Raw genomic sequence first — 20,537 nt, forward strand, 5'->3', positions numbered from 1 at the left:
AATATACACAATCTATTTGCCTAAATGCAGTGGTGTGGTGGCAAAATTCATTGTTTTGGCTGTCTAATATCATTTTCCTACCATCGTTAGGAGGACACAACCAGTAAAAAGTGCAGATCATAAAAGTAATGAGACAGGTGTTTTCTACTGTCTAGTTTAGACTTGTATTATGTTGATAATACTTGACATGTAAACAGGACAAAATGTTTTAATAATGTTGACTACTAATGTTTTACTTACAGACTCAAGAAGACTTATATCCCTCATAAACGGTTGAAGAATTTTGTTCATTCCATATGTGTTTATGTAAGGAACTGGACAAAGTGCCACCAGTTGTATCATGTTTATTACCGACCGATACTGTGGACAAAGATTTCCAAGGCTGAAGTAGAACACCCCTATAAAACAGACATCAACAAAATTAATGGCATAAACACCATTACTAGTATATATGTTACAGGTCAAAATTGATTTCAAGTTAAATTTTTTGGCCTAGGTTGATTCTCAATTTCCTTTGTCTCCTAGCCCTAATCCATGAAAAATTAGGGCTAGGAAACAAAGCAAATTGAGAATCAACCTTGGTTAAAAAATTTTAACCTGAATTTAATGTTGACTTGTATCATATACACAATATTGGCACGTTGAACAGAAAGTCCTGTGGGTATTATTAGTGCAAGAATGTCACCTATTTCTATCTCACATATTTGACTCTGCAAGCATTTTCCTCGAGCTATGCTGGAGTGACACATAGCAATATATATATTGTTGTTGAGGACTAATGACTGCTGAAATTAAAAATGTTAAAACGTACAAAATGTCAAGGAAATGTTCTGTTCTAAGACCCAGCTTTGTGAAGCACAGTTCAGAAAACAAAAATATTTTCTAAAAACAGATCTAATGGTAATACTAAAATTATTTACATAATAAGATGAAAAAATGACACAAGAATGTGTTGATTAAAGTACAAGACCTACAAGTTGTGCTTTCAAAATACAAGAAATTAGTTTAAAAAGTACTGCACAATTAACTCTTTTATAGTGTCTCTTTTGTCAGTGACACAAAAGTCAAGAAATAATATTAGTCAGCTTCTATCTGGAGCTTTATTGATTTTCTTTTACGTATTGTGTAAGTACCTATTTTGTGCTTTCTAGTCTTTGATCCAAGAGGATTGGTAACTTGGAAGTCGTCATAGTAGCAGTGCAGAATAAGTGCCTGTGGGTCTTGTCCAAAAAGAGGATGTCTCTTGAAGTCTTCACCATCACAAAAGTCTCTCAAAAGTCCATCAGTGCTATTGTGGGGATTTCTTACCTTAAACAACATTACCAAAAAAACACTGCTGTTTAAAATACAATCATATACATATTTTTATTGAGCAGCACAACAACTTGTGCCAAAAAATTGGATAGCACAATCCACTAAATAAATTAGTTATCCCCATTTAGGAATAATAATTAACTAATTAATTGTTGTTATTATTATCCAATTTGTAATACTTGACTCGCTTATTTAGTCTCTGAAGCACCGGGGCCAAACCATGGTCCTTTGGTACTAACGAGTTCACTTGATTGACAGAACCTTTCTGAGGATGTGAGCTGTTCCCAAAGAGTAATTCTGTACATACATGTACTACCTGAATAGTATCATTTTAATTACTACAACTTAATAACATTCAGTACAAGCATTTTTTTCGTGCCTCGAAAAGAAAACTCTTAACGTCTTAAAGCACTAAACCAATTACCTCTGCAAGTACATCTGGATGGTTAAGTAAAGCTTGTAGAGTCTTCAGTATTGGGATGTACTGAAATGCCTCCTTGACAATCCTTAATTTTTGACGTCCTCTTACAGTACAGTACTCTGCACGCTGACTCAAGACTATCTCCTGCGGCTCCTTTCATAATTGAAAGAAAGGCTACAATATTAGTTCCCAACATAAAGAATGTATAAAATAGAATTGGTCCATGATGCCTAAAGGTGACCAAAATACACGGGGTTGCATGTGAGTCAAAAATGTCTTATCTTCCCTACGATTTGCACCAAAATAGAAACTGCAAAATCTAAATGTGGAGATTGCAAATATCATTATGGCATACATGGATGATGGTGACATAAGAAAAACACAAAGTATAAAGCTAACATGCGATCTTGTTCTTACCACTAAATCAAAGTTTTCCAGAAAGTACTTGACCTGCAGGTATTCATTTGCCAGAGGTTCCTTAGCTCGCGAAAAAACGCATGGCTCCCTGAAAACGTCAGCCAACCCATTTACATCCTCAATTTGTATATTACTGTCTGCCAAACAACTGCTTATTTTATCTTTTAGATACTGCAAACTGGTTTCAACCACATCCTCCGTGTTCGCAAGTATAGAATCTATGGACTGCTGGCTAAGTTGGTTTTCTTCTTTAGTTTTCAAAATAAACAAAGCTAAAAACTTCGTGATATCACCAACGTGAGTGTCAGCGTTTTGTTCTTCTTCAGGGCCTTGCTCACCATCGCTTTCGTAACCCTGATGTTCGTCAACTTCGGTGTCGCTTGCTTCCTCCACGATAAAACGTTGCTCAAGTTTTTTCTTCGCCTGCTCTCTTCGAATATGAGTCTTGAAGGAATTAAATTTACGAAATGATTGACCACAATCACCGCACGTTATTGAAATGTTTGGCTCGTGACTATGAATAAACTTTATGTGGCGAAGAAGCTTTTTAAAAGAATGTCCCAGAAAACCAGCGCAAAAAGTGCACGAATACATGTAGGGCTTAAATGAAAGCACACGTTGTGAAGGTTTGCAAACTAAATCAATCGCTGACTCGTGCAAATTTTCGCGCGAAACACAAGCAACGTCACGTTTTCGTCACGAAGCACATCACTCACATGACGTTTAAACAAACATCACGTGCAACCTACAGCCAATAGATTGTGCAGAAAAGCGCGCCAAACGGTAATGATATTGCTTTGTCGTTAAGTAATTCGGCCTTTTCCGCGCTCACGTTCAAGTTATTTGGGTTAGACTTTACTACAGTTCATCGTTTGCTTTCCCCCGTGTTTCACCTACAATCGGATAAGAAATGGCTATGGATAAGAGATCAATTGACGAGGTTCAGTCATGGTTGAGCGATAAGGGTTTTGGTGAATATGCTTCTAAATTTCATGGTAAGTGGACAGAAATAAAGAGCTTACATTCCTAACCGTTGGAATGCATTGTTAACGTTAAGAGGTTTATGTGCCCTAAATAACCCTCAGTGGACCTCAGTGCCCTGCTGTCGATATCAAAGTACAGTGATCTAATTTATTGGATTTGATGTTCGTTTTCGCGGCCCTCTCTTTTGCTCAGAGGCTAATTTGCATAAACGCGGTATGAGATAGTTCAACACTTAAAACCCTCAACTGCGAATCTCATTAAGTCTAAGTGCTTTTGTGTTCACAGAGAACTTTATAGATGGTGAAGCACTCCTATGCCTCACTGAAAGGGCCGCTGAAGAACTAATTCCAGTCATGGGGCACAGAATGAAGTTCCTTAAGCTGCTGGGTACTTTAAAACAAAATAAAGCTAATTCAACTTCAGGCGACTTTACCACGCATACGGCTGCTGCCTCTACCACGCATACAGCTGCTACAAACCAGCCTGATCATGAGACCCAGGTGGTCACCATTGCTGGTGATGTGGCTGCAGAGAGTTCACAAAGCAAGGAGCCAGAGACTGCACAAAATGCAAGGTATGCACATAGAGTTAACACGTATGCAGATCGCATGCACTTTTTTTTAATTAAAAAAAGAGCATATATAGGGAAAGCAAGTTGTGCTAAACAGGGGCAGGCATTCAATGCAAAGTTTCTGGAACATTAATTTATGCTTCCAAATTTAAGGCTTCTTCTCTGTATTATTGCAAGCCAAAACTTGAGTTAAAAAAATACTTTACTTAGCCTTTGTTTGGAACACCTTAATTATGGTTTTACACTGCAGCCTGTAAAGTTGATGTTGAGTAGGGTGGCATAAGCCCCCTTTAACCAATAACTCACTCAAGTGTATCTTAACGCTTGTCAGTGAGGACTGTAAGGGCATAATTAAGGCTTGTATAAATTTTTCTTTGTGCAGATACTGTTGTTGTGTAAGGTGCTTATCGTCACCTTTTACCAGCACCCCTTTTGAGTAGATATTACCAAAAGTTTGCTCATTAAAGGGGACATGGATAAATTTATACTATATAAATTTCAGAAAGAGACAGCCATCAAAACACTCTCTGGCAAGTAAAAGAAGACAGCGTTTGGCCCGCAACAAGCGAAAAAGAGAAGAAAGAAAGCTTTTGAAAAGAGGAGTAACAACATTGATCCAAGAACTCAAAAATGACAATGACTCACTAACCAAAAAGTGTAATATGGAGACAAATATAAAGGAAAAATACTTTGAGATGTGGAGAGCATCTGAAAAAGAAAAGGATAGAATTAAAACATCTCAGTCCGTTTTTCGAGGTTTTCAGCAAAGGTTAACCAAGGAGCCAGGTTCTAATAGAGAAATCTTAAAGATAGATCCTTCTATGCTGGAAGATGTTGATGGCCCATCAGTTCAACTTGGTAGAGGAAGATTTGGCACAGTGGTATTGAAACAGTTTAGGTCATCTCCAGTAGCTGTCAAATATTTTGATTCCTCCAGTACACCTAAATTGGTGGAAAGGGAGGCATCATTTTTAGCACAGTGTTGCCATATTAACCTGCCATTGATATATGGGATGAACAACACCCGTGCACCCTTTTTTATTGTCACACAATTTTATGGTAGTGAAAGCTTCAAGCCAGTAACATTAAGAGGTGTCATCAAAGAAGAGGCTGAGGTCTCAATAGAAAGTTCAGAGAACTGGCTTCATATTTTAACACAGCTTTGTGACTGTCTTAGCTACATTCACAGGAAGGACATTATTCACAATGAAATTAAGAATGATAATATTGTAATTGTATGCAATTCTAAAGGCTGTTTCTCACCAATTCTAATTGATTTTGGAAAGGCATGTCCACTTACTCAGGCAAAAAAGAAAATCCTGACAGAGGAAGAAAAAGCTATGTACTACAGAGAGCACTGTCACATTGCTCCTGAGGTCATTGAAGGATCTCATTCTCAATCAATTTTGAGTGACATGTATTCCTTTGGGGTAGTGATTGCAACTATTTATAAGTATACAAAGTATCGCCCATTTAAAGAGCTTGCAAGAAACTGTCTGAAGCCTGTTTCAAACAGGTGCACTTCAGCTGAGCTGCTTAGTGTTATTTTAAATTTTCCTGTTGAGAAGTTCAGTTAACGTACCAAAAACAGGAGTATATAATTGTAGAACTTCATTTCCTCAATTTGTTGTGCAGTACATTTTTGATAGTAATTTTGGAATTCACTGTCAGTTGAGTACAAATAACTATGAAGTGTAAGTAAACTCAAAACCTCTCTTATGTGGCCACCCTATACAAATGGACAAGTGACTGTTTTAAATAAATATATTTTGGCCACTATTACAGTGATTCATTGAAAATTTTGTTGAACAGGTCTTGTTTACTGGCCACTACATAATGTCTGACTGTTTTTAGTAGACATTTAGCAGTACTTTTATAGTCACGCTTTTTTTTGACATGTGCTTTACTATCATTTAAGTCCGTTGTCCAAAATAAATTTTGAAAAAAAATGTGGAGTTGACTTGTATTCTCCTATTCCTTTTTAAGGAAGCGGCCATGTGTCAGTGTAGCTCAAACAGACACTGGAACTATTGTTCTTAATGCTAAACTGCCTTGGCCTGCAACTATAGATTTGCCCACTTCGTATAGACCAGAGGTGACAAAGCTGTTGCAGGACAAAGACAGAACAAAGTTGACGAGAAAGCTAAGAAAAAGCTTTGTTTCAAGAATTTATGAACATTTCTCAAGATATACCCTGTAAGTAGATAATGATACAGTGGAGTTCAGTATCCAGTAGATTTATTTGATTAGCAATCTTGGGAAGTTTGAGTAAGTGTACACTTGCTATTTACCATAAATTCTACATTGTTCTCCTCCCACTTTTGATTACAGCCAAGCCAGGGCAAGCATACCCCCATAGAGTCCATTGATACAATAATTATTATTGAAAATTTATTGAATCTGCCATGCGTATCATGTTACAGGTCAAATTTGATTTCAGGTTAATTTTCATTTAACCTAGGTTGATTTTCAATTTCCTTTGTTTCTAATTCATGAGTAAATAGGTTAGGAAAAAAAGTAAAATGAGAATCAACCAAGGTTAAAAATATTTAACCTGAAATCAAATTTGACCTGTAACACATACTCAATCTGTTACGCATACACTATGAGTGCGGCAGGTCAAAAATGAGGATAAGTGATGCACATTTAGGACAAAGAGAAGCCATTTGCTTAATTTTCTCACATGCCTTTAAATTTTTTTTTTCCAGATATCCTACAAAACAGCAGCTGCTGGAAATTTCCCAGGTTATAATTAAGACATTTCCTTTCCTTAAGGACACATCTGTTGGGACTGGATATGTAAGTTTACATAAACGCATTTCCGGCATTAAAAATATCCTTCCTTGAGTACCCAGAACAGTTTGGAAGTTATTGAACCGAAATTATTGTTTAATAATTCTACTGAATTATGATACAGTGGAACTCTGATAAGACAGAAACCATTTAATGGGTATTACTGGGAAGGGGCAAAGATCATGACTTAGCACCTTTTTTTGCACTTTGAACAGCTGTTCTCTTCAATATACAGATGTAGAACAACTGAAAATTATGTAGATATTCATAGAGTGATAATTTTACTGTAAAAAACACTTAAAACCTCACTGATTACAAAAGACAATTTGACTACATTAAAATTTGACTTTTAAACCCCACAATACATTTACAGTGTACTGTTGTTTGAGAGCAAAGTAAGAATCAGTTCAGCTTACTGTGATTCTGAAAATGGACATGCTGATCTCTCTGACTTTTCAATTCAATTCAATTTCTTTTCTCTCAATTTTCCACATGAACATCACTGTATAATATTGTTCAAGTTTTGAAAAAAAAAGGGTCACCTTCCACTGGCTTCTTCTGGATACCAGCAAATGGTTTTGAGCTTGGGTAATCCCTTTGATGAAAGAATTAAACACAAATCGCTAGTTTGATTAGTAAATTACAGAGCTCAATGAACACGGTAACCTTAAGTCATCAGTGTGACCATGTCACACCAAGTACAGCGGTCGCCAGAAGGCAGGGTTCCACTCTGCTTTCTTAGCAAGTTTAGAAGTCCACTATAAACCCCCACCCTGACAATTAAAACACCTTGTCCTGAACTTCAGAAAATGGTTATAATGCAAAAATGTTTGTATTTGAATTTTAGGATTCCTGGTTTGCCCAGCTCTATGACAAATTCAGAAACGAACGGAAAGGTATAACTGATGACCCTGAAGTAATTCTCCACAAAAGGAGAAAAACTAAGGGGTCAGAAGTACAGCCTGTGGCACTGAAGTTGAGAAGGGGTGGGATCAATTGGGAGCCACCTTTTCCAGAGGGAGAAGATGAGGTATCCTTGAAGCGGCATAAAGAGTGGCTGCAGAATGAGTGCATGCGAAGAACGCCTGATCTGAAGAGAGTGGCAGAGCGCATGAGTCTTACCTTCCCAGACAGACGGAGGCTAATGAACAAGAATGTGCCCCTAACAGAAGTGAGAGCAGAATACCCTGCTTTATTTGATTTCAAACAGGTATTATGTTCTTTTTTTTAAAATTAAGTTTCTCTTACTGATCAGGGAATGTCACACAGCACCAGTGGCTAGGGAATTCCCCCTCCCCAGGCTACTATGAGCATTTATTCCCGACTACTTTCATAAGAGAGAGAGCAGAAGAAGATCCAAAAGAACTTCCTAGCTGGGTAACTCTCTACACACTAATTCCATAACTGATGTTCCCTTTATTTGCTATGGAAACGGGCTGGTAGAATAATATTGATATTTGATAATACTTTTTTTAAGCTCCTCACTGTAGCAGGACTGCTTTATCTTTTGTGATTTCAGATTGTCACTGAATTTGAGAGGATATTAGGCATAAATACAAGCATTCTGGACACGTTTCAGTCTAACTTGAGTCAAGTTGCTGACCAAATAATTGAATTAGGAAGAGCCAGAAAGGGCAGGAAAAACTGTTTGGGAATGGAGCAGTACCTCCAACTCTTGGAGGGAGAGTTTAATGATGACGATGAAACTGAAAACTTGACAGGTATGAATCTTAAAATGATTGTAATAATATTATGCTTACTAAAATACTGTAAACTCTCACATTAGTACCCCCTTGAATAGGTGGGCCTTCCTGCATGCCAAAAAACTTTTTTTAGCATTACACAAAATTGATGATGCAAAAGGGAGGCTCATGGTGCTTTCATTGGCATTTACTTCATGAAGATAAAAAAAATGATATTGTGACAATAATTGTCACAATGAAATTTATTATTTTTATGCCCCAGCTGGTGACACTCCTTTGTTTCAAATGCTGACTGAATAAAATTAACGTCTTTTTTATCATTATTTTTTCTCAGAGGAAAAAGAAGAGGTTGCCATGGCAGTCCTTCCATTTTTGCTTAAACAGACATCTAAAGGAGGACAGTCTCAGCAGCAGGACTTTGTTCACTTTATTGCTGTAAGTAGTATACGATTTTATGACAGATTTAATATCATGTTTATAGCGAGCATCAGATTCAAGTTGATAAATTCTAATTATATGGATGAACATTACTTAATTAACAATTAATGAATGAGGCTGAGTACCTTATGAAGAATTATGGAGATCTCGGAGGGTGCTATCTGCCTTGGCCTACGGCCTTGATGGATAACACCCTCCTCGATCTTCATTATTTTTCTTACTACTATTACTATCATCATCATCATCATCATCATTTGTGTCCAAAGGGTGCAGTTGGAATCCACGTTCTCTCATGGAACTTTTTTCTATATCAGACTCACTATTATTAGCCCAACAGATATTTCAGGGTCATTTTTTCGCGCGGAACTGGTATCGATGTTTAGCAATAGATAGTTAAGCCTCTTTTGCACAAACATAGCCCTTATCTGACTGTGGATGCACTTCCCTAATTTTCAGTTACTACTAGTTGTTATTATCATCATTATCATCATCATTACTATCATCTTTATCATCACTTTTCTCACACGCTTCATATTATTTTAGAATGTACTGACTATGCTTAAGGAGCATTTCTATTAGTGTGCTGCATTAAACACAATCCTGGGCTTTTTCAACGCTGCAAATGCTTTAGTTGTCTAATTTTGTGTCTTCCATGAACGTACTGATCCTTTTTAATTGGCTTTTCCATTATAATGGAAACTTGTGATTTATAACAGTGGCTTTTGAAGATGAAATCATAACCAACTGATTTGTTTTCTTTTTTAGGATGTGAATAGCACAACAGCAAAAAGTGTGGCTCTTCAAAGTTCTTTTCCTTTTATCATTTTTGAAGGCAGCCTTGATTCACCTGGGCAAATTCATTTAGCAGCTGACAAGCAGTTGTTATGCTCTTTTACTGGCAGCCTTGTGGAGGCAGCATGTGGATTGCTCGCCAGTTACTATGTTTTTATGTTCAATTACCCTGTTGGGTTGAAAAATTTATTTTTGTATTTACAAAAGTGCGTTCTGCACATTAATGATGCACAGAAGCTTCCAGGCTCTGTCATCAGTTTAGTGAATGACCTTGATAGCCTATCAAAGTGTAATTAACCATGTTATACTACTACATGAGAAATTTCTGCAATTTGATGGCTTAGAGCAGTGGTATTTCAGCTTAATTTGAAATACCTACGTGTGAAAATTACAAACCTTTTGCGGGTAGTAGTATAAACAAATAATAGCATGATTTGTACGTGATATTTGGAATAAATACCACTCGTGATACCTCAAAATTGTCCCAAATTCCACTCGCCTAACGGCTCGTGAAATTACGTTTAACAATTTTGAAATATCACTCGAGCTATTTATGCCGAATATCACTACGAATCATGCCATTACCTACACTTATACTACTACTTGAGAAATTTCTGCAATTTGATTGGCTTAGAGCAGTGGTATTTCAGCTTAATTTGAAATACCTACATGTGAAAATTACAAACCTTTTGCAGGTAGTAGTATAAACAAATAATAGCATGATTTGTAGGTGATATTTGGCATAAATACCACTCGTGACATTTCTAAATTGTCTCAAATTTCACTCGCCTAACAGCTCGTGAAATTACGTTTAACAATTTTGAAATATCACTCGAGCTATTTATGCCGAATATCACTACAAATCATGCTATTACCTATACATATCATACAGTGAAAGCATTACAATACCTTGGGTAGGGTAGCACTTATTTCAAGTCAACCGATAAAATTAATAACTTGATTTTTCTACATTGTAATACAGCAGACAGGCCAGTAGATTCAAACATGGATCTACTGCCACAGAGATTAAAATGAATTTTTTGCTAGATTCTTGCGAGGTATATTGTTCAAAATATTTATGTCAACTAGCCTCAAAATCGTTTTGATATATGAGACTGTGTATTAATCCTGCTCATTAGGAGGATTAATACACAGTCTTAGTTAATTTGATTTCCGCAAAAAGTAACTTAACTTGCCCGTCGGGTGAGTTAATTCACCTGCCCAATAGCAAAGTCTACTAGCCCCAGCTATTGGACACTACTTGCTTTGCATGTTGCTGAAATATCTATTAACATTTTAAACAATGTGAAAGGTTGATAATTAGACATCTTTATTTTGGCACATAAGTTCTATAAATCGAGTTACATATGACTTGGTTGGTATATATCAGAGGTGTAGGGGTTGTTGCTTCTTTAAGTACTTAAGTGAACCCGTTTCCAGGACTATATTTGATATGTGCATTATTACAAAATCTTAATTATTATTACTGTCTTGAATCAAAACCTATGATTTTGCATTTAATCAGATTTAAGGAACATATTTTTTAAATAATAATAAAATATTTATTATACAGGTGGATACGGATTTGTGTAGTTGTTACTTCTCCACTATATTATAAATAGCAGTTCTATGCATTAAAATGAGAACTGGGATATGATTCGTGTGTTTTTTTACATTATATGTTGCGTGTATTTTACTCACGCATTGAGTAAACTGTCCGTTTACTCAAAATAATGCGTTACTGTGGATTCACTTTGCTTGAGCCAGGTTAATCATTATATTGAGTTGGGTTTACTCACAGATGAGTAATGTGTACTCAGAGCATTGAGTGGGATTTACACTTGTTTGGGTTATTGCACTCAAACGTGAGTAATTTTTACTCCCGTTATTGAGTATGGTTTACTCATGACTGACACTTCATTTTACTCAATATGTGTAGTCATTGTGGATTCAACGTTTTACTCAATATTTTTAGTTGAGCCTACTCGACTTTTTTTGCAGTGTAACCACGCAATTCACTACTGATTGAATCGTGATGTACAGCGTCGTTTCTTTGTTAATTGTTTAAATTTCTATAAAAGGCGGAAAGATCTTGTTTGTCTAGTTTGCTTTTTCTTCCACATCAAGACGAAAGATGATTGCACTTCCCCGACTGTTTAGCCGTGTTTATAACAGACTGCTCAGTTTTGGCCCCAGTATGCGGCATGATTGCCATCCCAATCAGTATTTTTAAGTAGTATTTTAAAAAATGCAGATCCTTTTTGTATATATATATATACAACGAGATCAATTGCGTCCGAGACACCACATGCAGCGAAAACGGCCCATGTTGTGTCAAAGACGTTGTTGCTCCTTCTCTGGTACGCATTAACATTGACAGCTTTGTTGTTTTAGTCTCAGGAAAATTTCCTTGTTTTTTCGAAATAGAGATTTTGTTCATTTTCAACTACAAGTCGGGAACCAAATTGGCAAAGATTTATTCCACGGGCAATGCAATGTTTATCCCAACTTACAACAAAAGAACAAACGCACTTGTCAAAAATATGAGACATTGTACAAACATGTCGAGAAGACAATGCGATCTTACTTGTCTGGTCTCACGATAAATAGTACTTTAATTTTTATGAGTTCCTGCGATATCGTGTAGAAGAATATTGCTAAAATATCGCTTTTTGTAATGTTTATCATCTTTTTTCTTGTTTCGGTTTCCACTTTTTATGTTTTTTAAATGTTTTTTCTTTATTTTTTTATTTTGGACAGCCTGACAATTTTTCACCCGCCACCCGTCACCCGCCACCCATCAAAGATGATGTTGTGAGTGAACAGATTCCACCCCCTGCTGCTTCGGCTTCTTTGAGAAAAATTGGTGCTGAATACACAGAAAGCTCTTCCGATGAAAGTATAGATCCAAAAGGTGAGATAGCAGAAGGATACCATCTTGTGTCCATGGATAGTCTCAAAGAATTTGCAAGAAGGATTCATTCAAATTCGCAATGTGCTTCTGGTGAGATCATCATTTTCTGTTATTTTTACTTTCGCAATTCTCATAGTATATATTATAAAATGTGCTTCTATTGTTGCTGTTCTCGTCCGGCGTCGTCATCAATTAGTTATTTTCTTTATTTTTGTTGTTGTAGACCATCTAGAACTTCGAGAAATAAGTACAAGCCGATTTGGACTCAGCAGTAGCATATATGCTATTTGTGATGACTGCGGTCTGACAGAATTTCTGGGTACTGGTGAACATAATTCCTTAGACAATGGCCCCAGAACTGTGCAAGGGAAGGATGTAAATCGCCGAGTGGTCTATGCTGCCAGTGAAATGGGGATTGGCAGAGAAGATATTTCCAAATTTTGTGAGATATTGAATATGCCTTTTTCCATGAGCAAAGATACCTGGCATAGTCATGAGGATGCCCTGCTTCAAGCACATACTGAAGTTGTCTAGGTGGGACTGGAGAAAAACAGGAAAGAGGCAGGGAAGCTGGCAATGGCAGACGAAGGGATTAGTGAAGAAGATGAAGACACTCTGGTTGACATTCCAATCAGTTTTGATGGTACATGGTCCAAGAGAGTATACACTGTTAACCATGGAATTGTTTGAAAACCGTTTGCGACCCATTTATGAGAGGCTTAGTGATCCTGCTCTTCTTGAACGTTATTTTCCAGGCTTTACCCAAAATGCAAATGAGTCTGTGAATTCATTAGTGAAGATTAGGTGCCCAAAGCACAAATGGCATGGAAGAAAACGGATTGAGCTGGCAACAGCATCAGCTACTCTACACTTCAGTGCAGGGGCAACTGCAAAGTACGAAGTGATGGTAAGGGCTGGGTTAGCTGTTGCGGCTGGCACCAGAAAGGAAAGCAGAAGATATTCTGGGCGAATTAAAAAGGCTGAAAAAAGGATCCAGGATCAGCATAAAAAATACAGAGTTGCTCGCAGAAAAGCAAAGCAAAGAGATGAGGAACAATGGTGACAAAAGGAGGGCACAACATGCCGGTGCTTTCAATGAACTGACTGTTGCCATAGAACCAGCAAGAAAGAGAAAAAAGAGATAGAAATCGTGATTTATATCTAGAAAATGATGTGGTAATGCTTCAATGAGGCTACTTTTACTAATTTACTAGTGGTAGCTTCCTTTAGTGAATGTTACACTGCTGATTTTGCTTTCCAAATTATAAGCTGCATTTTTCTCAAAAAGGCATTGTTGCGGAGTATTTTTTATGCCCCCTTAGATTTTTATTCTTTGGTTTTATTCCTTTTCTACCAAATTTGGCTCAGTTACTTATGAAAGGCTGTTCTACAAACCTATTGAGGCTGTTTTATTTTTGATGAATACAGTTGATGATATTCCAGGTTGAACTTTTTTCAAAATTATACCATTGCTATGGCAACACAATTTGCTGAAAACCGAAATCGCTCAATAGATTTGTAGGAGAGTGTGTGTAGTGTTATTGTGAGAAATATCACGGTTACTTTGAAAATAGAAAAGGAAAGCTTGGGGGCATGAAATTGGTGGGAAAAAGCCTCCATGAAGAACTTGGTTAATAATTAACCATAAATTTCCTTATCATAGGACGTAAACCATATGCCACATTAGACTGTGGGCTGGTCTACTTGCATAATAAAATTCTATGAAGATACATAAAATAGCTGGAGGTTTATGTGCTTTACAATCTGTGACAAATGTTGGGTCAAAATGAAACGAAACTCCCCCCTTAAGGCAACCATTTAAGAACCGAAAGGATAGCTTTTGAAGCTCTCGAAGGGTGTAAGCGAGCAAGCGCGGGAGGAGAAAACGTGAGGCGTGAAACAGCACCTACCACGCAAGCAATTATTATCGTTACCTATGTGGGTCGTTTTAAAGAAAACAGTTAGGGTCGGTATGGGATTACTTAAATACTACGCTTCAAGTTCTAATCAAAATACAACGCTAGCTAAGCTAACAGTCTCAAATAGTCTTTAATGTCACCAAAAGCCCAAGAAAATTTCATTGTCAGGGATGGGTCTGTGTTGTTGTTTTTATGAAAAATTGTTCCACGTGAGCGTGACGCACAAGAGTGTAACTACCGTATTTATTTAATAAACGCCCTGGGCGCTTATTAAATTTTTGGGCCATGAGAGTGGGCGTTTTCTGCCTTTAGGATGGGCGCTTATTCGAGGTGGGCGCTAATTCGAGGTTGGACTCCATTTCGAATAAATACGGTAGTCCCGATCGCACTAGACGAAATGGACATTTCTTTATCAATAGCATTCACAGTGTTCTGAAAACAAATAACCAGACAGACAAACGCATGCAGATTTTCTCTCCGACCTTGAGATTTCTCCAACGCCCACACTAAAGAGAGCTATTTAATGTGTGCTGGTCCATTTTAAAGTAACTCAAAAATTTTAATAGGAGGGTAAAACAGTTGTAGAGGAAGGACTGAATGAACTGAGGAGAGTGCTAACGATAATGTTTTTCTCCATTTTAGGACATAATTACGGGCAACAAATTCTACTCAATCAACCGAGGTGATCTAGCCAACATCACTTTTCCGACCATAGTTTACACTGGGACTCAAACACTTCACCCTGACTGCCCCAAAGAGGTCACTGACATAAGTATAGTAACACTCATCCCTTCCCAGTCCGTGTGTGAGGATATGCTGAAGTCTCTTGGAAAAGGAAAATACAAGGCTGTCACCTGCTCTGTTGGTACTTACACGGGATCGTCAGTCGATACATTGCTAAATATCCACAAGCTAAGAGACATTTCACAAGGGATAAAACGAGAGTTGAAATGGCTTAACATCACACCACCCCTTCCTAACAGTCAGTGTGTACAACGGGGATTCCTGGAGAGTTTGAAGAAGCTCTTATTTGAAAATAAGAATGATCGAGTTGTCATTGCTCACCTGCAGCAACTGCCATAACATTGCCACAACACAAGGTTTCATAGATCTCCTCAGTGCCAATGACTTTAACATGGAAACTGCAGCATTTATTCTCAACGATTTACTGCAATTTAACCAATCAGATAAAGTAAAATATGCACGTACCGTTAGATCCTTGTGCCGTGTTTGGATGTAATAATGATCGCCTTTTTCTAGTTTAGTATTAGAAATATGGTCATTTCTCGGGAAAAAGGCGATCATTATTATATCCAAACACGGCAGAAGGATCTTTTTTCCCATTACAATCTTATTCTAAGAAAACTTTAAGAGAAAATGTCCCGAAAAGCGCTCGAAAATACAAACGAAATATGCTCATGCCCCCCTGGGCATCCTATAATACTCCTTAAATCGAATTTATTCAATATTGCCGCCGTATCGGTAAAAAGGTCTATCGATTTTTCATGTTGAATATACCCAAATCGAAAGGCCGTTCTCAATAGCCTATCAATTTGACTAAGGTATTTGGTTCACACAGCAACACCCCAAACTCTGATACAGTAAGTAAAAAGCGACATAATGAGGCAATTAAAGATGTAATCAAGATCAGATACACTATAACCATTTCCTTTACACACTCTAAGGATATGCATACGTTTTAGAGCTCTTTCCATCAAATCATCAAAATGCAAGTAAGTAAGTAAGTCCACGGTCGTACAGATTCATCAGGCACGAAATAAAAAAATGTAAAAAACCTTAAATACATTTACTGGGTTTTGCTAAATAGAATATTAAAATTATTCAATCAAGTATATACGAAAAAAAAGCCTGTTTCCATGAATGCCGTGCCTTACTTGATATTATAATAGCTGTGCAAAAGTGACTTGAGATTACTCAGGGATTCTGCTTGCCTTAAAGTTTCAGGAGGACTATTCCACAGAACAGCATCACTGTAGCGAAAACTATCACGGAGATAACTAGTGCGTGGCTGTTGAATAGTTAATTTATTTACAGAATCTCGAAAAGTGTATGAAGTGGTTTTGGATCGAGCAATAAATTTCGAGCTTAGGTACTCAGGAGCAAGGCCATTAAGGAATTTAAAAACCGTTACGGATTTTTGGATATCATGCTGAGTACTAAGATTTTTCCAATTTAAATTTTGGAACAGCTGTGATGCATCTGCTTCATAGCTTGAGAAAGTTAGAGCTCGCGCGGCACGATTTTGGAGTTTTTGAAGTTTGTCTGCTAGTTTTATGCCACAGCTTCCCCAAACAACATTGCAATAGTCGAAATGCGGCTAAATCAAGGCTTTGTAGATAAGATGCAGTGTTGCTGGGGGAACAAATTGCCTGACCCGTTTGATAGCTGCAATACCAGAGGCAATTTTGTTCAGCCAACTTCTCGATATGACTGCCCCAGGTAAGCTTTGCATCAATGAGTACACCTAGAGACTTTGACGTTGATACCTGGTTTACGAGAGCACCATTGATGCTCAGAACGGGAGAGGCAGTTAGGGCGTTTAGCTTTTGTCTCGAGCCGATTAGCATAAATTCAGTCTTAGTCATGTTAAGAGTGAGTTTGTTAGCGATCAGCCATTTGCTGATATTTAGCAAGTCTTCATTCAAACAGGACTGAATGATATTCAAATCTTTATCAGCATAGGTAATATGCATGTCATCGGCATACATTCTAGGATAAGAGTTTGTTAAGCAACTTGGTGAGTCGTTTATGTATAGCAAAAACAATAGAGGACCAATTTAGTCCCTCGAGGGATATCACATTGGAGAGAGCAGGTTTTGGAAAGTGAACCACTAACAGAACATATTTGAGTTCGGTTTTCTAAGTATGATTTAAACCAATTGTAAGCATTTTCTTGAATTCCGTAGGTACTTAATTTAGACAGTAATATCATGTAGTCTACTGTATCAAAGGCCTTTTTAAAATCTGGAAATACTACAGCAGCTAAATAAGACGCAAGGGGGCTCTTATGAAACAAGGTTACAACCGGGAAGCTGCAGGACTATGATCAGATAAGGCAGAAACAAGTGGCCGCTGGAATTATGGAACCTGTACCCCCTCATCAAACGGGCAAGGTAGTGCACTACATTCCCCACCAAGCACTCATTCCAGAGCAAGGAAAAACGACCAAGATGAGAAGTGTCTACGACTGTTCATCAAGGGCCAACACCCAGACCCCCTCTCTCAATGATTGTTTGAAGACCGCCACTACAGCCGCTCCTATTTGACATTCTTCTCCGGAACCGGATGCAGAAACACTGTGTCACCAGAGACATTCAGAAAGCATTTCTCCAAATTCGGGTACACAAACAAAACAGCGACGAACAGCAGGTCCTGTGGTACGACAACCTAACAGACAGAAACATAGCAGAGTACCGTTTTATGTGAGTGATATTTGGAGCCACGTCATGTCTGTACATCCTTGTGGCGACTGCAGAAGCACATCAAGGGTTATGACAAAGAGTTCAAGGCCACAGTGCAGGCACTTTTTAGAAGACACCTACGTTGATGACATTCAGGGGGGAGGGGACGTGGAAGAAGGCGCGGCTACATTTCAAGAAGAGGCTTCCAATATAATGTCAGAGGGCGGTTTCGCCCTACACAAATGGCACAGTAACGTGGAACTATTAAATTCAGTTGAGTAAGTGACAGAAGGGGAAGAGACGTACGCCAAGAGTCTGGTAGGAAACAGAGGAAACAAGGAGCATGACACGCTGAGTATTGACTTCAAAACTTGCTTAAATGCGGACAAGCCTCTTACAAAGAGGAAAATGATCTCAGTCATTAACAACATTTATGACGTACTAGAATGGAGCTCTCCAGTCACTATCACTGCCAACAACAAAGAACATACTTGAAGATCAAGCTCCCAAGGCAGGCTGAGTGCCTTATAGAGAGTGTGTCTGAGGATTCATGGAAAAGTTATTTACAATCAATGGCCACACCAGAGAGCTTTTGTTTGTTGTTGTTGTTTTTTTTTTGGCAATTTTGATGATAAACAAAGCAATTTCATTATTTTTTGACTTGATGAATTTCCTTTACAGTACTTTCAAATCCATTATATTTAAAGACTTTAACCATACTTTACCTTGGATGGCAAAGCTACTGTGTGTGTAGAGAAAACACATTTTACCAACTCTTTTGAACTCCAATTCACAAAATGTTATACCTTTCTGTCTCGGGAAAATTCCAAACACCGTTAAAGATGTCTTCGAGCCCTTCATAACAAAAAGGTACTGTACCCAATAAGTCTGATTTTCTTTAGCAATAAAATCAAAGCACTCAGTGGTTTTCCACATTCATTGTGATCCCATTTTTTTTTTTCGCTTCTCCCTCCGACTCCAATTGTCTACTTCTTAGTTCCAAGCAGAATCACAGTGTCTTTTTTCCCTAAATCAAAAGTGCTCAGCTTTCTGGCTACAATTCCCTTGTAATTCAAAACTGCTCTAAAGATACCCTTAGATCATAATTATTGATCACCCCAAGATTACATGCTTCCTCTTAAAGAAATCTCATGTAGTAAGGATAGATTTTTCCACACAACTCAAACAATGTAGATTTTTCTGATTGCATTAATTTTTTATTAACAAATGAAGCTAATTTCAACTCAGGCTTTATCCACAGGGTATCACCTATTCGAAAAGCCATAAAAGCAACACAATACTACCATTGCAACCTCCAGACTTCTCCCATTTTCAAACCACTGGAAATCCTGTAACATTGGTTAATATCCATTATTTGGTCAACCCAATACTACAGATGACATATAGTGATTGTTGTAACCTTTTTTACCGAATGTTGTCACTTGTTGAACAATTTCTTATTTGAGCGTTGGGGAGCCTGTGCCTCCCATAAGGCGTAGCGGTCTTAGAACGAACACTAGGAGAATGAGTCGCCATGTTTGATGTTGTTTTTATTAACTCTACTGCGAATTTCCAAAAGCTCCTACATAATGTAAGTTCTCTAGTTGGAAGACACGGAAGTTCAAGCTGTTACTGCAATGGAAGTCAGTGTGCAGCCAGATGCCAAAAGGAAAGTTCCACGCGCTCTAAAACGAATTATCAACACAAAAGAGTTTGATGCGGCTTCCTATAACAAGAGATGTTGCGGAAGGTGCAGCAAAAACAAGCGAATCGTGCAAAGGTTTAGAAGAGTAGGTTGGATCTGACCTGATCTCGATTGTTGGAGTTTGAGAATAAATGACATAAATTGTGGATTTGCGACTACAGTGATATCACCTTTAATAACGTCATCATCACGATCCTTAGATTCTGGTCAACAAACTACCGCTGCTCCAACTTCCCCTGAAATATCTTTGAACCAAATACAGAGTCTCGCACGAAACCAGAAGGTTAATGTCAGAAGAGTCATTACCCTTGGTGACAAACCACCTAAAGAAGTCAGTCAAAGAAATGGACAAATCGGCATAGTTAAGGAAGACTGCATAAGTGAAGACTTGACTGGATATGCAATTATTCACCTCTGGGATGAAACCATAAAACAAGTCTAAAGCTCCAAGAGTTACAGTATCAAGAACCTCAGTGTGAAAAACTACTCTGGAAATACAATGTTGGGAACAACAGTGTCAACAGCATTTGAAGAAGCATCATGCGAACTTGACAAAGTTAAAGGATCAGACCTCTCAAAGAATTCTCAAAAAAATTCACCCTACCAGAATTCAAATTTGTCGACAAACTCAACATTTATCTCCAATGTCAATTTTAATCTTGTAACAGAAAGATACCATACACCATAACTGATAAAGTTGTGACCTGTCCATCATTGATGAGCCTGAATGGTTTCACATCATCAACCCAATTTTCTCCAAAACACACACAATTAAAAGTTGCAACCAAGGCAGTGGACATTAAAAGTGATGGTACTAATGAAGGCGATGAATATACTTACAAGAAGGATGAGACTGATCGAAGTCAGAGGAGGAGCGAAAAGTATCCCATGGTGCATTTTTCCAGAGGCATTACGCAATATCGCAGTCATGGCAGATCCCATCGTGAAATAAGGTCGTTTTCTCGTCGCTTTTTTTCTCCTTTGTGTTCCAGTAAAAGTAAGAAAATTGCATTATTTTGTTATTTGACATGACTTCTCCGATTTGCAATGGCTTAAGAGCGAAATTTCCACATAGAAACATTTATTTTCACTGTTTCACTTAGTCTTCTTATCACAAAGTGTTCAGTGACCCACAACAAGGTCA

General features: G+C 37.7%; 3 protein-coding genes across 4 annotated transcripts in view; 2 read left to right on the forward strand and 1 right to left on the reverse strand.

Moving 5' to 3' along the window:
• The window catches only part of LOC140944359 (uncharacterized), a gene marked incomplete at its 3' end in the record, with an annotated part of 4,335 nt that extends 1,564 nt beyond the window's left edge, over positions 1-2,771 (reverse strand). The window contains exons 1-3 of the mRNA XM_073393521.1: positions 2,153-2,771; positions 1,134-1,308; positions 241-398 (exon numbers count right to left, since the gene is read on the reverse strand). Coding sequence (XP_073249622.1) covers positions 241-398; positions 1,134-1,308; positions 2,153-2,746 — 927 coding nt within the window. The remainder of the gene's footprint in view (positions 1-240; positions 399-1,133; positions 1,309-2,152) is intronic.
• A 244-nt stretch (positions 2,772-3,015) lies between these two features.
• Positions 3,016-11,432, forward strand: LOC140942817 (sterile alpha motif domain-containing protein 3-like). Of its 2 annotated transcripts, none has more exons than XM_073391821.1 (8): positions 3,016-3,147; positions 3,422-3,710; positions 5,694-5,903; positions 6,416-6,506; positions 7,348-7,710; positions 8,020-8,221; positions 8,538-8,638; positions 9,407-11,432. In XM_073391821.1, the coding sequence occupies exons 1-8, from the start codon at positions 3,063-3,065 to the stop codon at positions 9,728-9,730; spliced, it is 1,665 nt and encodes a 554-aa protein (XP_073247922.1). In that variant the 5' UTR covers positions 3,016-3,062; the 3' UTR covers positions 9,731-11,432. The 2 variants fall into 2 exon arrangements, with proteins under 2 accessions (XP_073247922.1, XP_073247923.1); XM_073391822.1 differs by lacking the exon at positions 3,016-3,147 and adding an exon at positions 3,273-3,349.
• A 677-nt stretch (positions 11,433-12,109) lies between these two features.
• LOC140944361 (uncharacterized) lies at positions 12,110-15,349 on the forward strand (the record flags this gene model as incomplete). The annotated part of the gene is given in 5 exon segments (XM_073393522.1): positions 12,110-12,437; positions 12,571-12,879; positions 12,983-13,427; positions 13,429-13,468; positions 14,909-15,349. Coding segments are annotated over 5 exon segments (1,563 nt in total), but the record flags the coding sequence as incomplete, so codon positions are not given.
• Between the last annotated feature and the right edge of the window lie 5,188 nt (positions 15,350-20,537).

This window comes from Porites lutea, chromosome 7 (assembly GCF_958299795.1).
Source record: "Porites lutea chromosome 7, jaPorLute2.1, whole genome shotgun sequence".
NCBI classification, from domain to species: Eukaryota; Metazoa; Cnidaria; class Anthozoa; order Scleractinia; family Poritidae; genus Porites; species Porites lutea.

What these genes read in the sequence shown, in the direction of transcription:
- LOC140942817 (XM_073391821.1), top strand. Translation starts at nt 3,063, where the DNA reads ATGGCTATGGATAAGAGATCAATTGACGAGGTTCAGTCATGGTTGAGC. An exon ending in ATATGCTTCTAAATTTCATG is followed by an intron (nt 3,148 to 3,421) that starts GTAAGTGGACAG and finishes TTGTGTTCACAG; the next exon opens with AGAACTTTATAGATGGTGAA. An exon ending in TGAAACTGAAAACTTGACAG is followed by an intron (nt 8,222 to 8,537) that starts GTATGAATCTTA and finishes ATTTTTTCTCAG; the next exon opens with AGGAAAAAGAAGAGGTTGCC.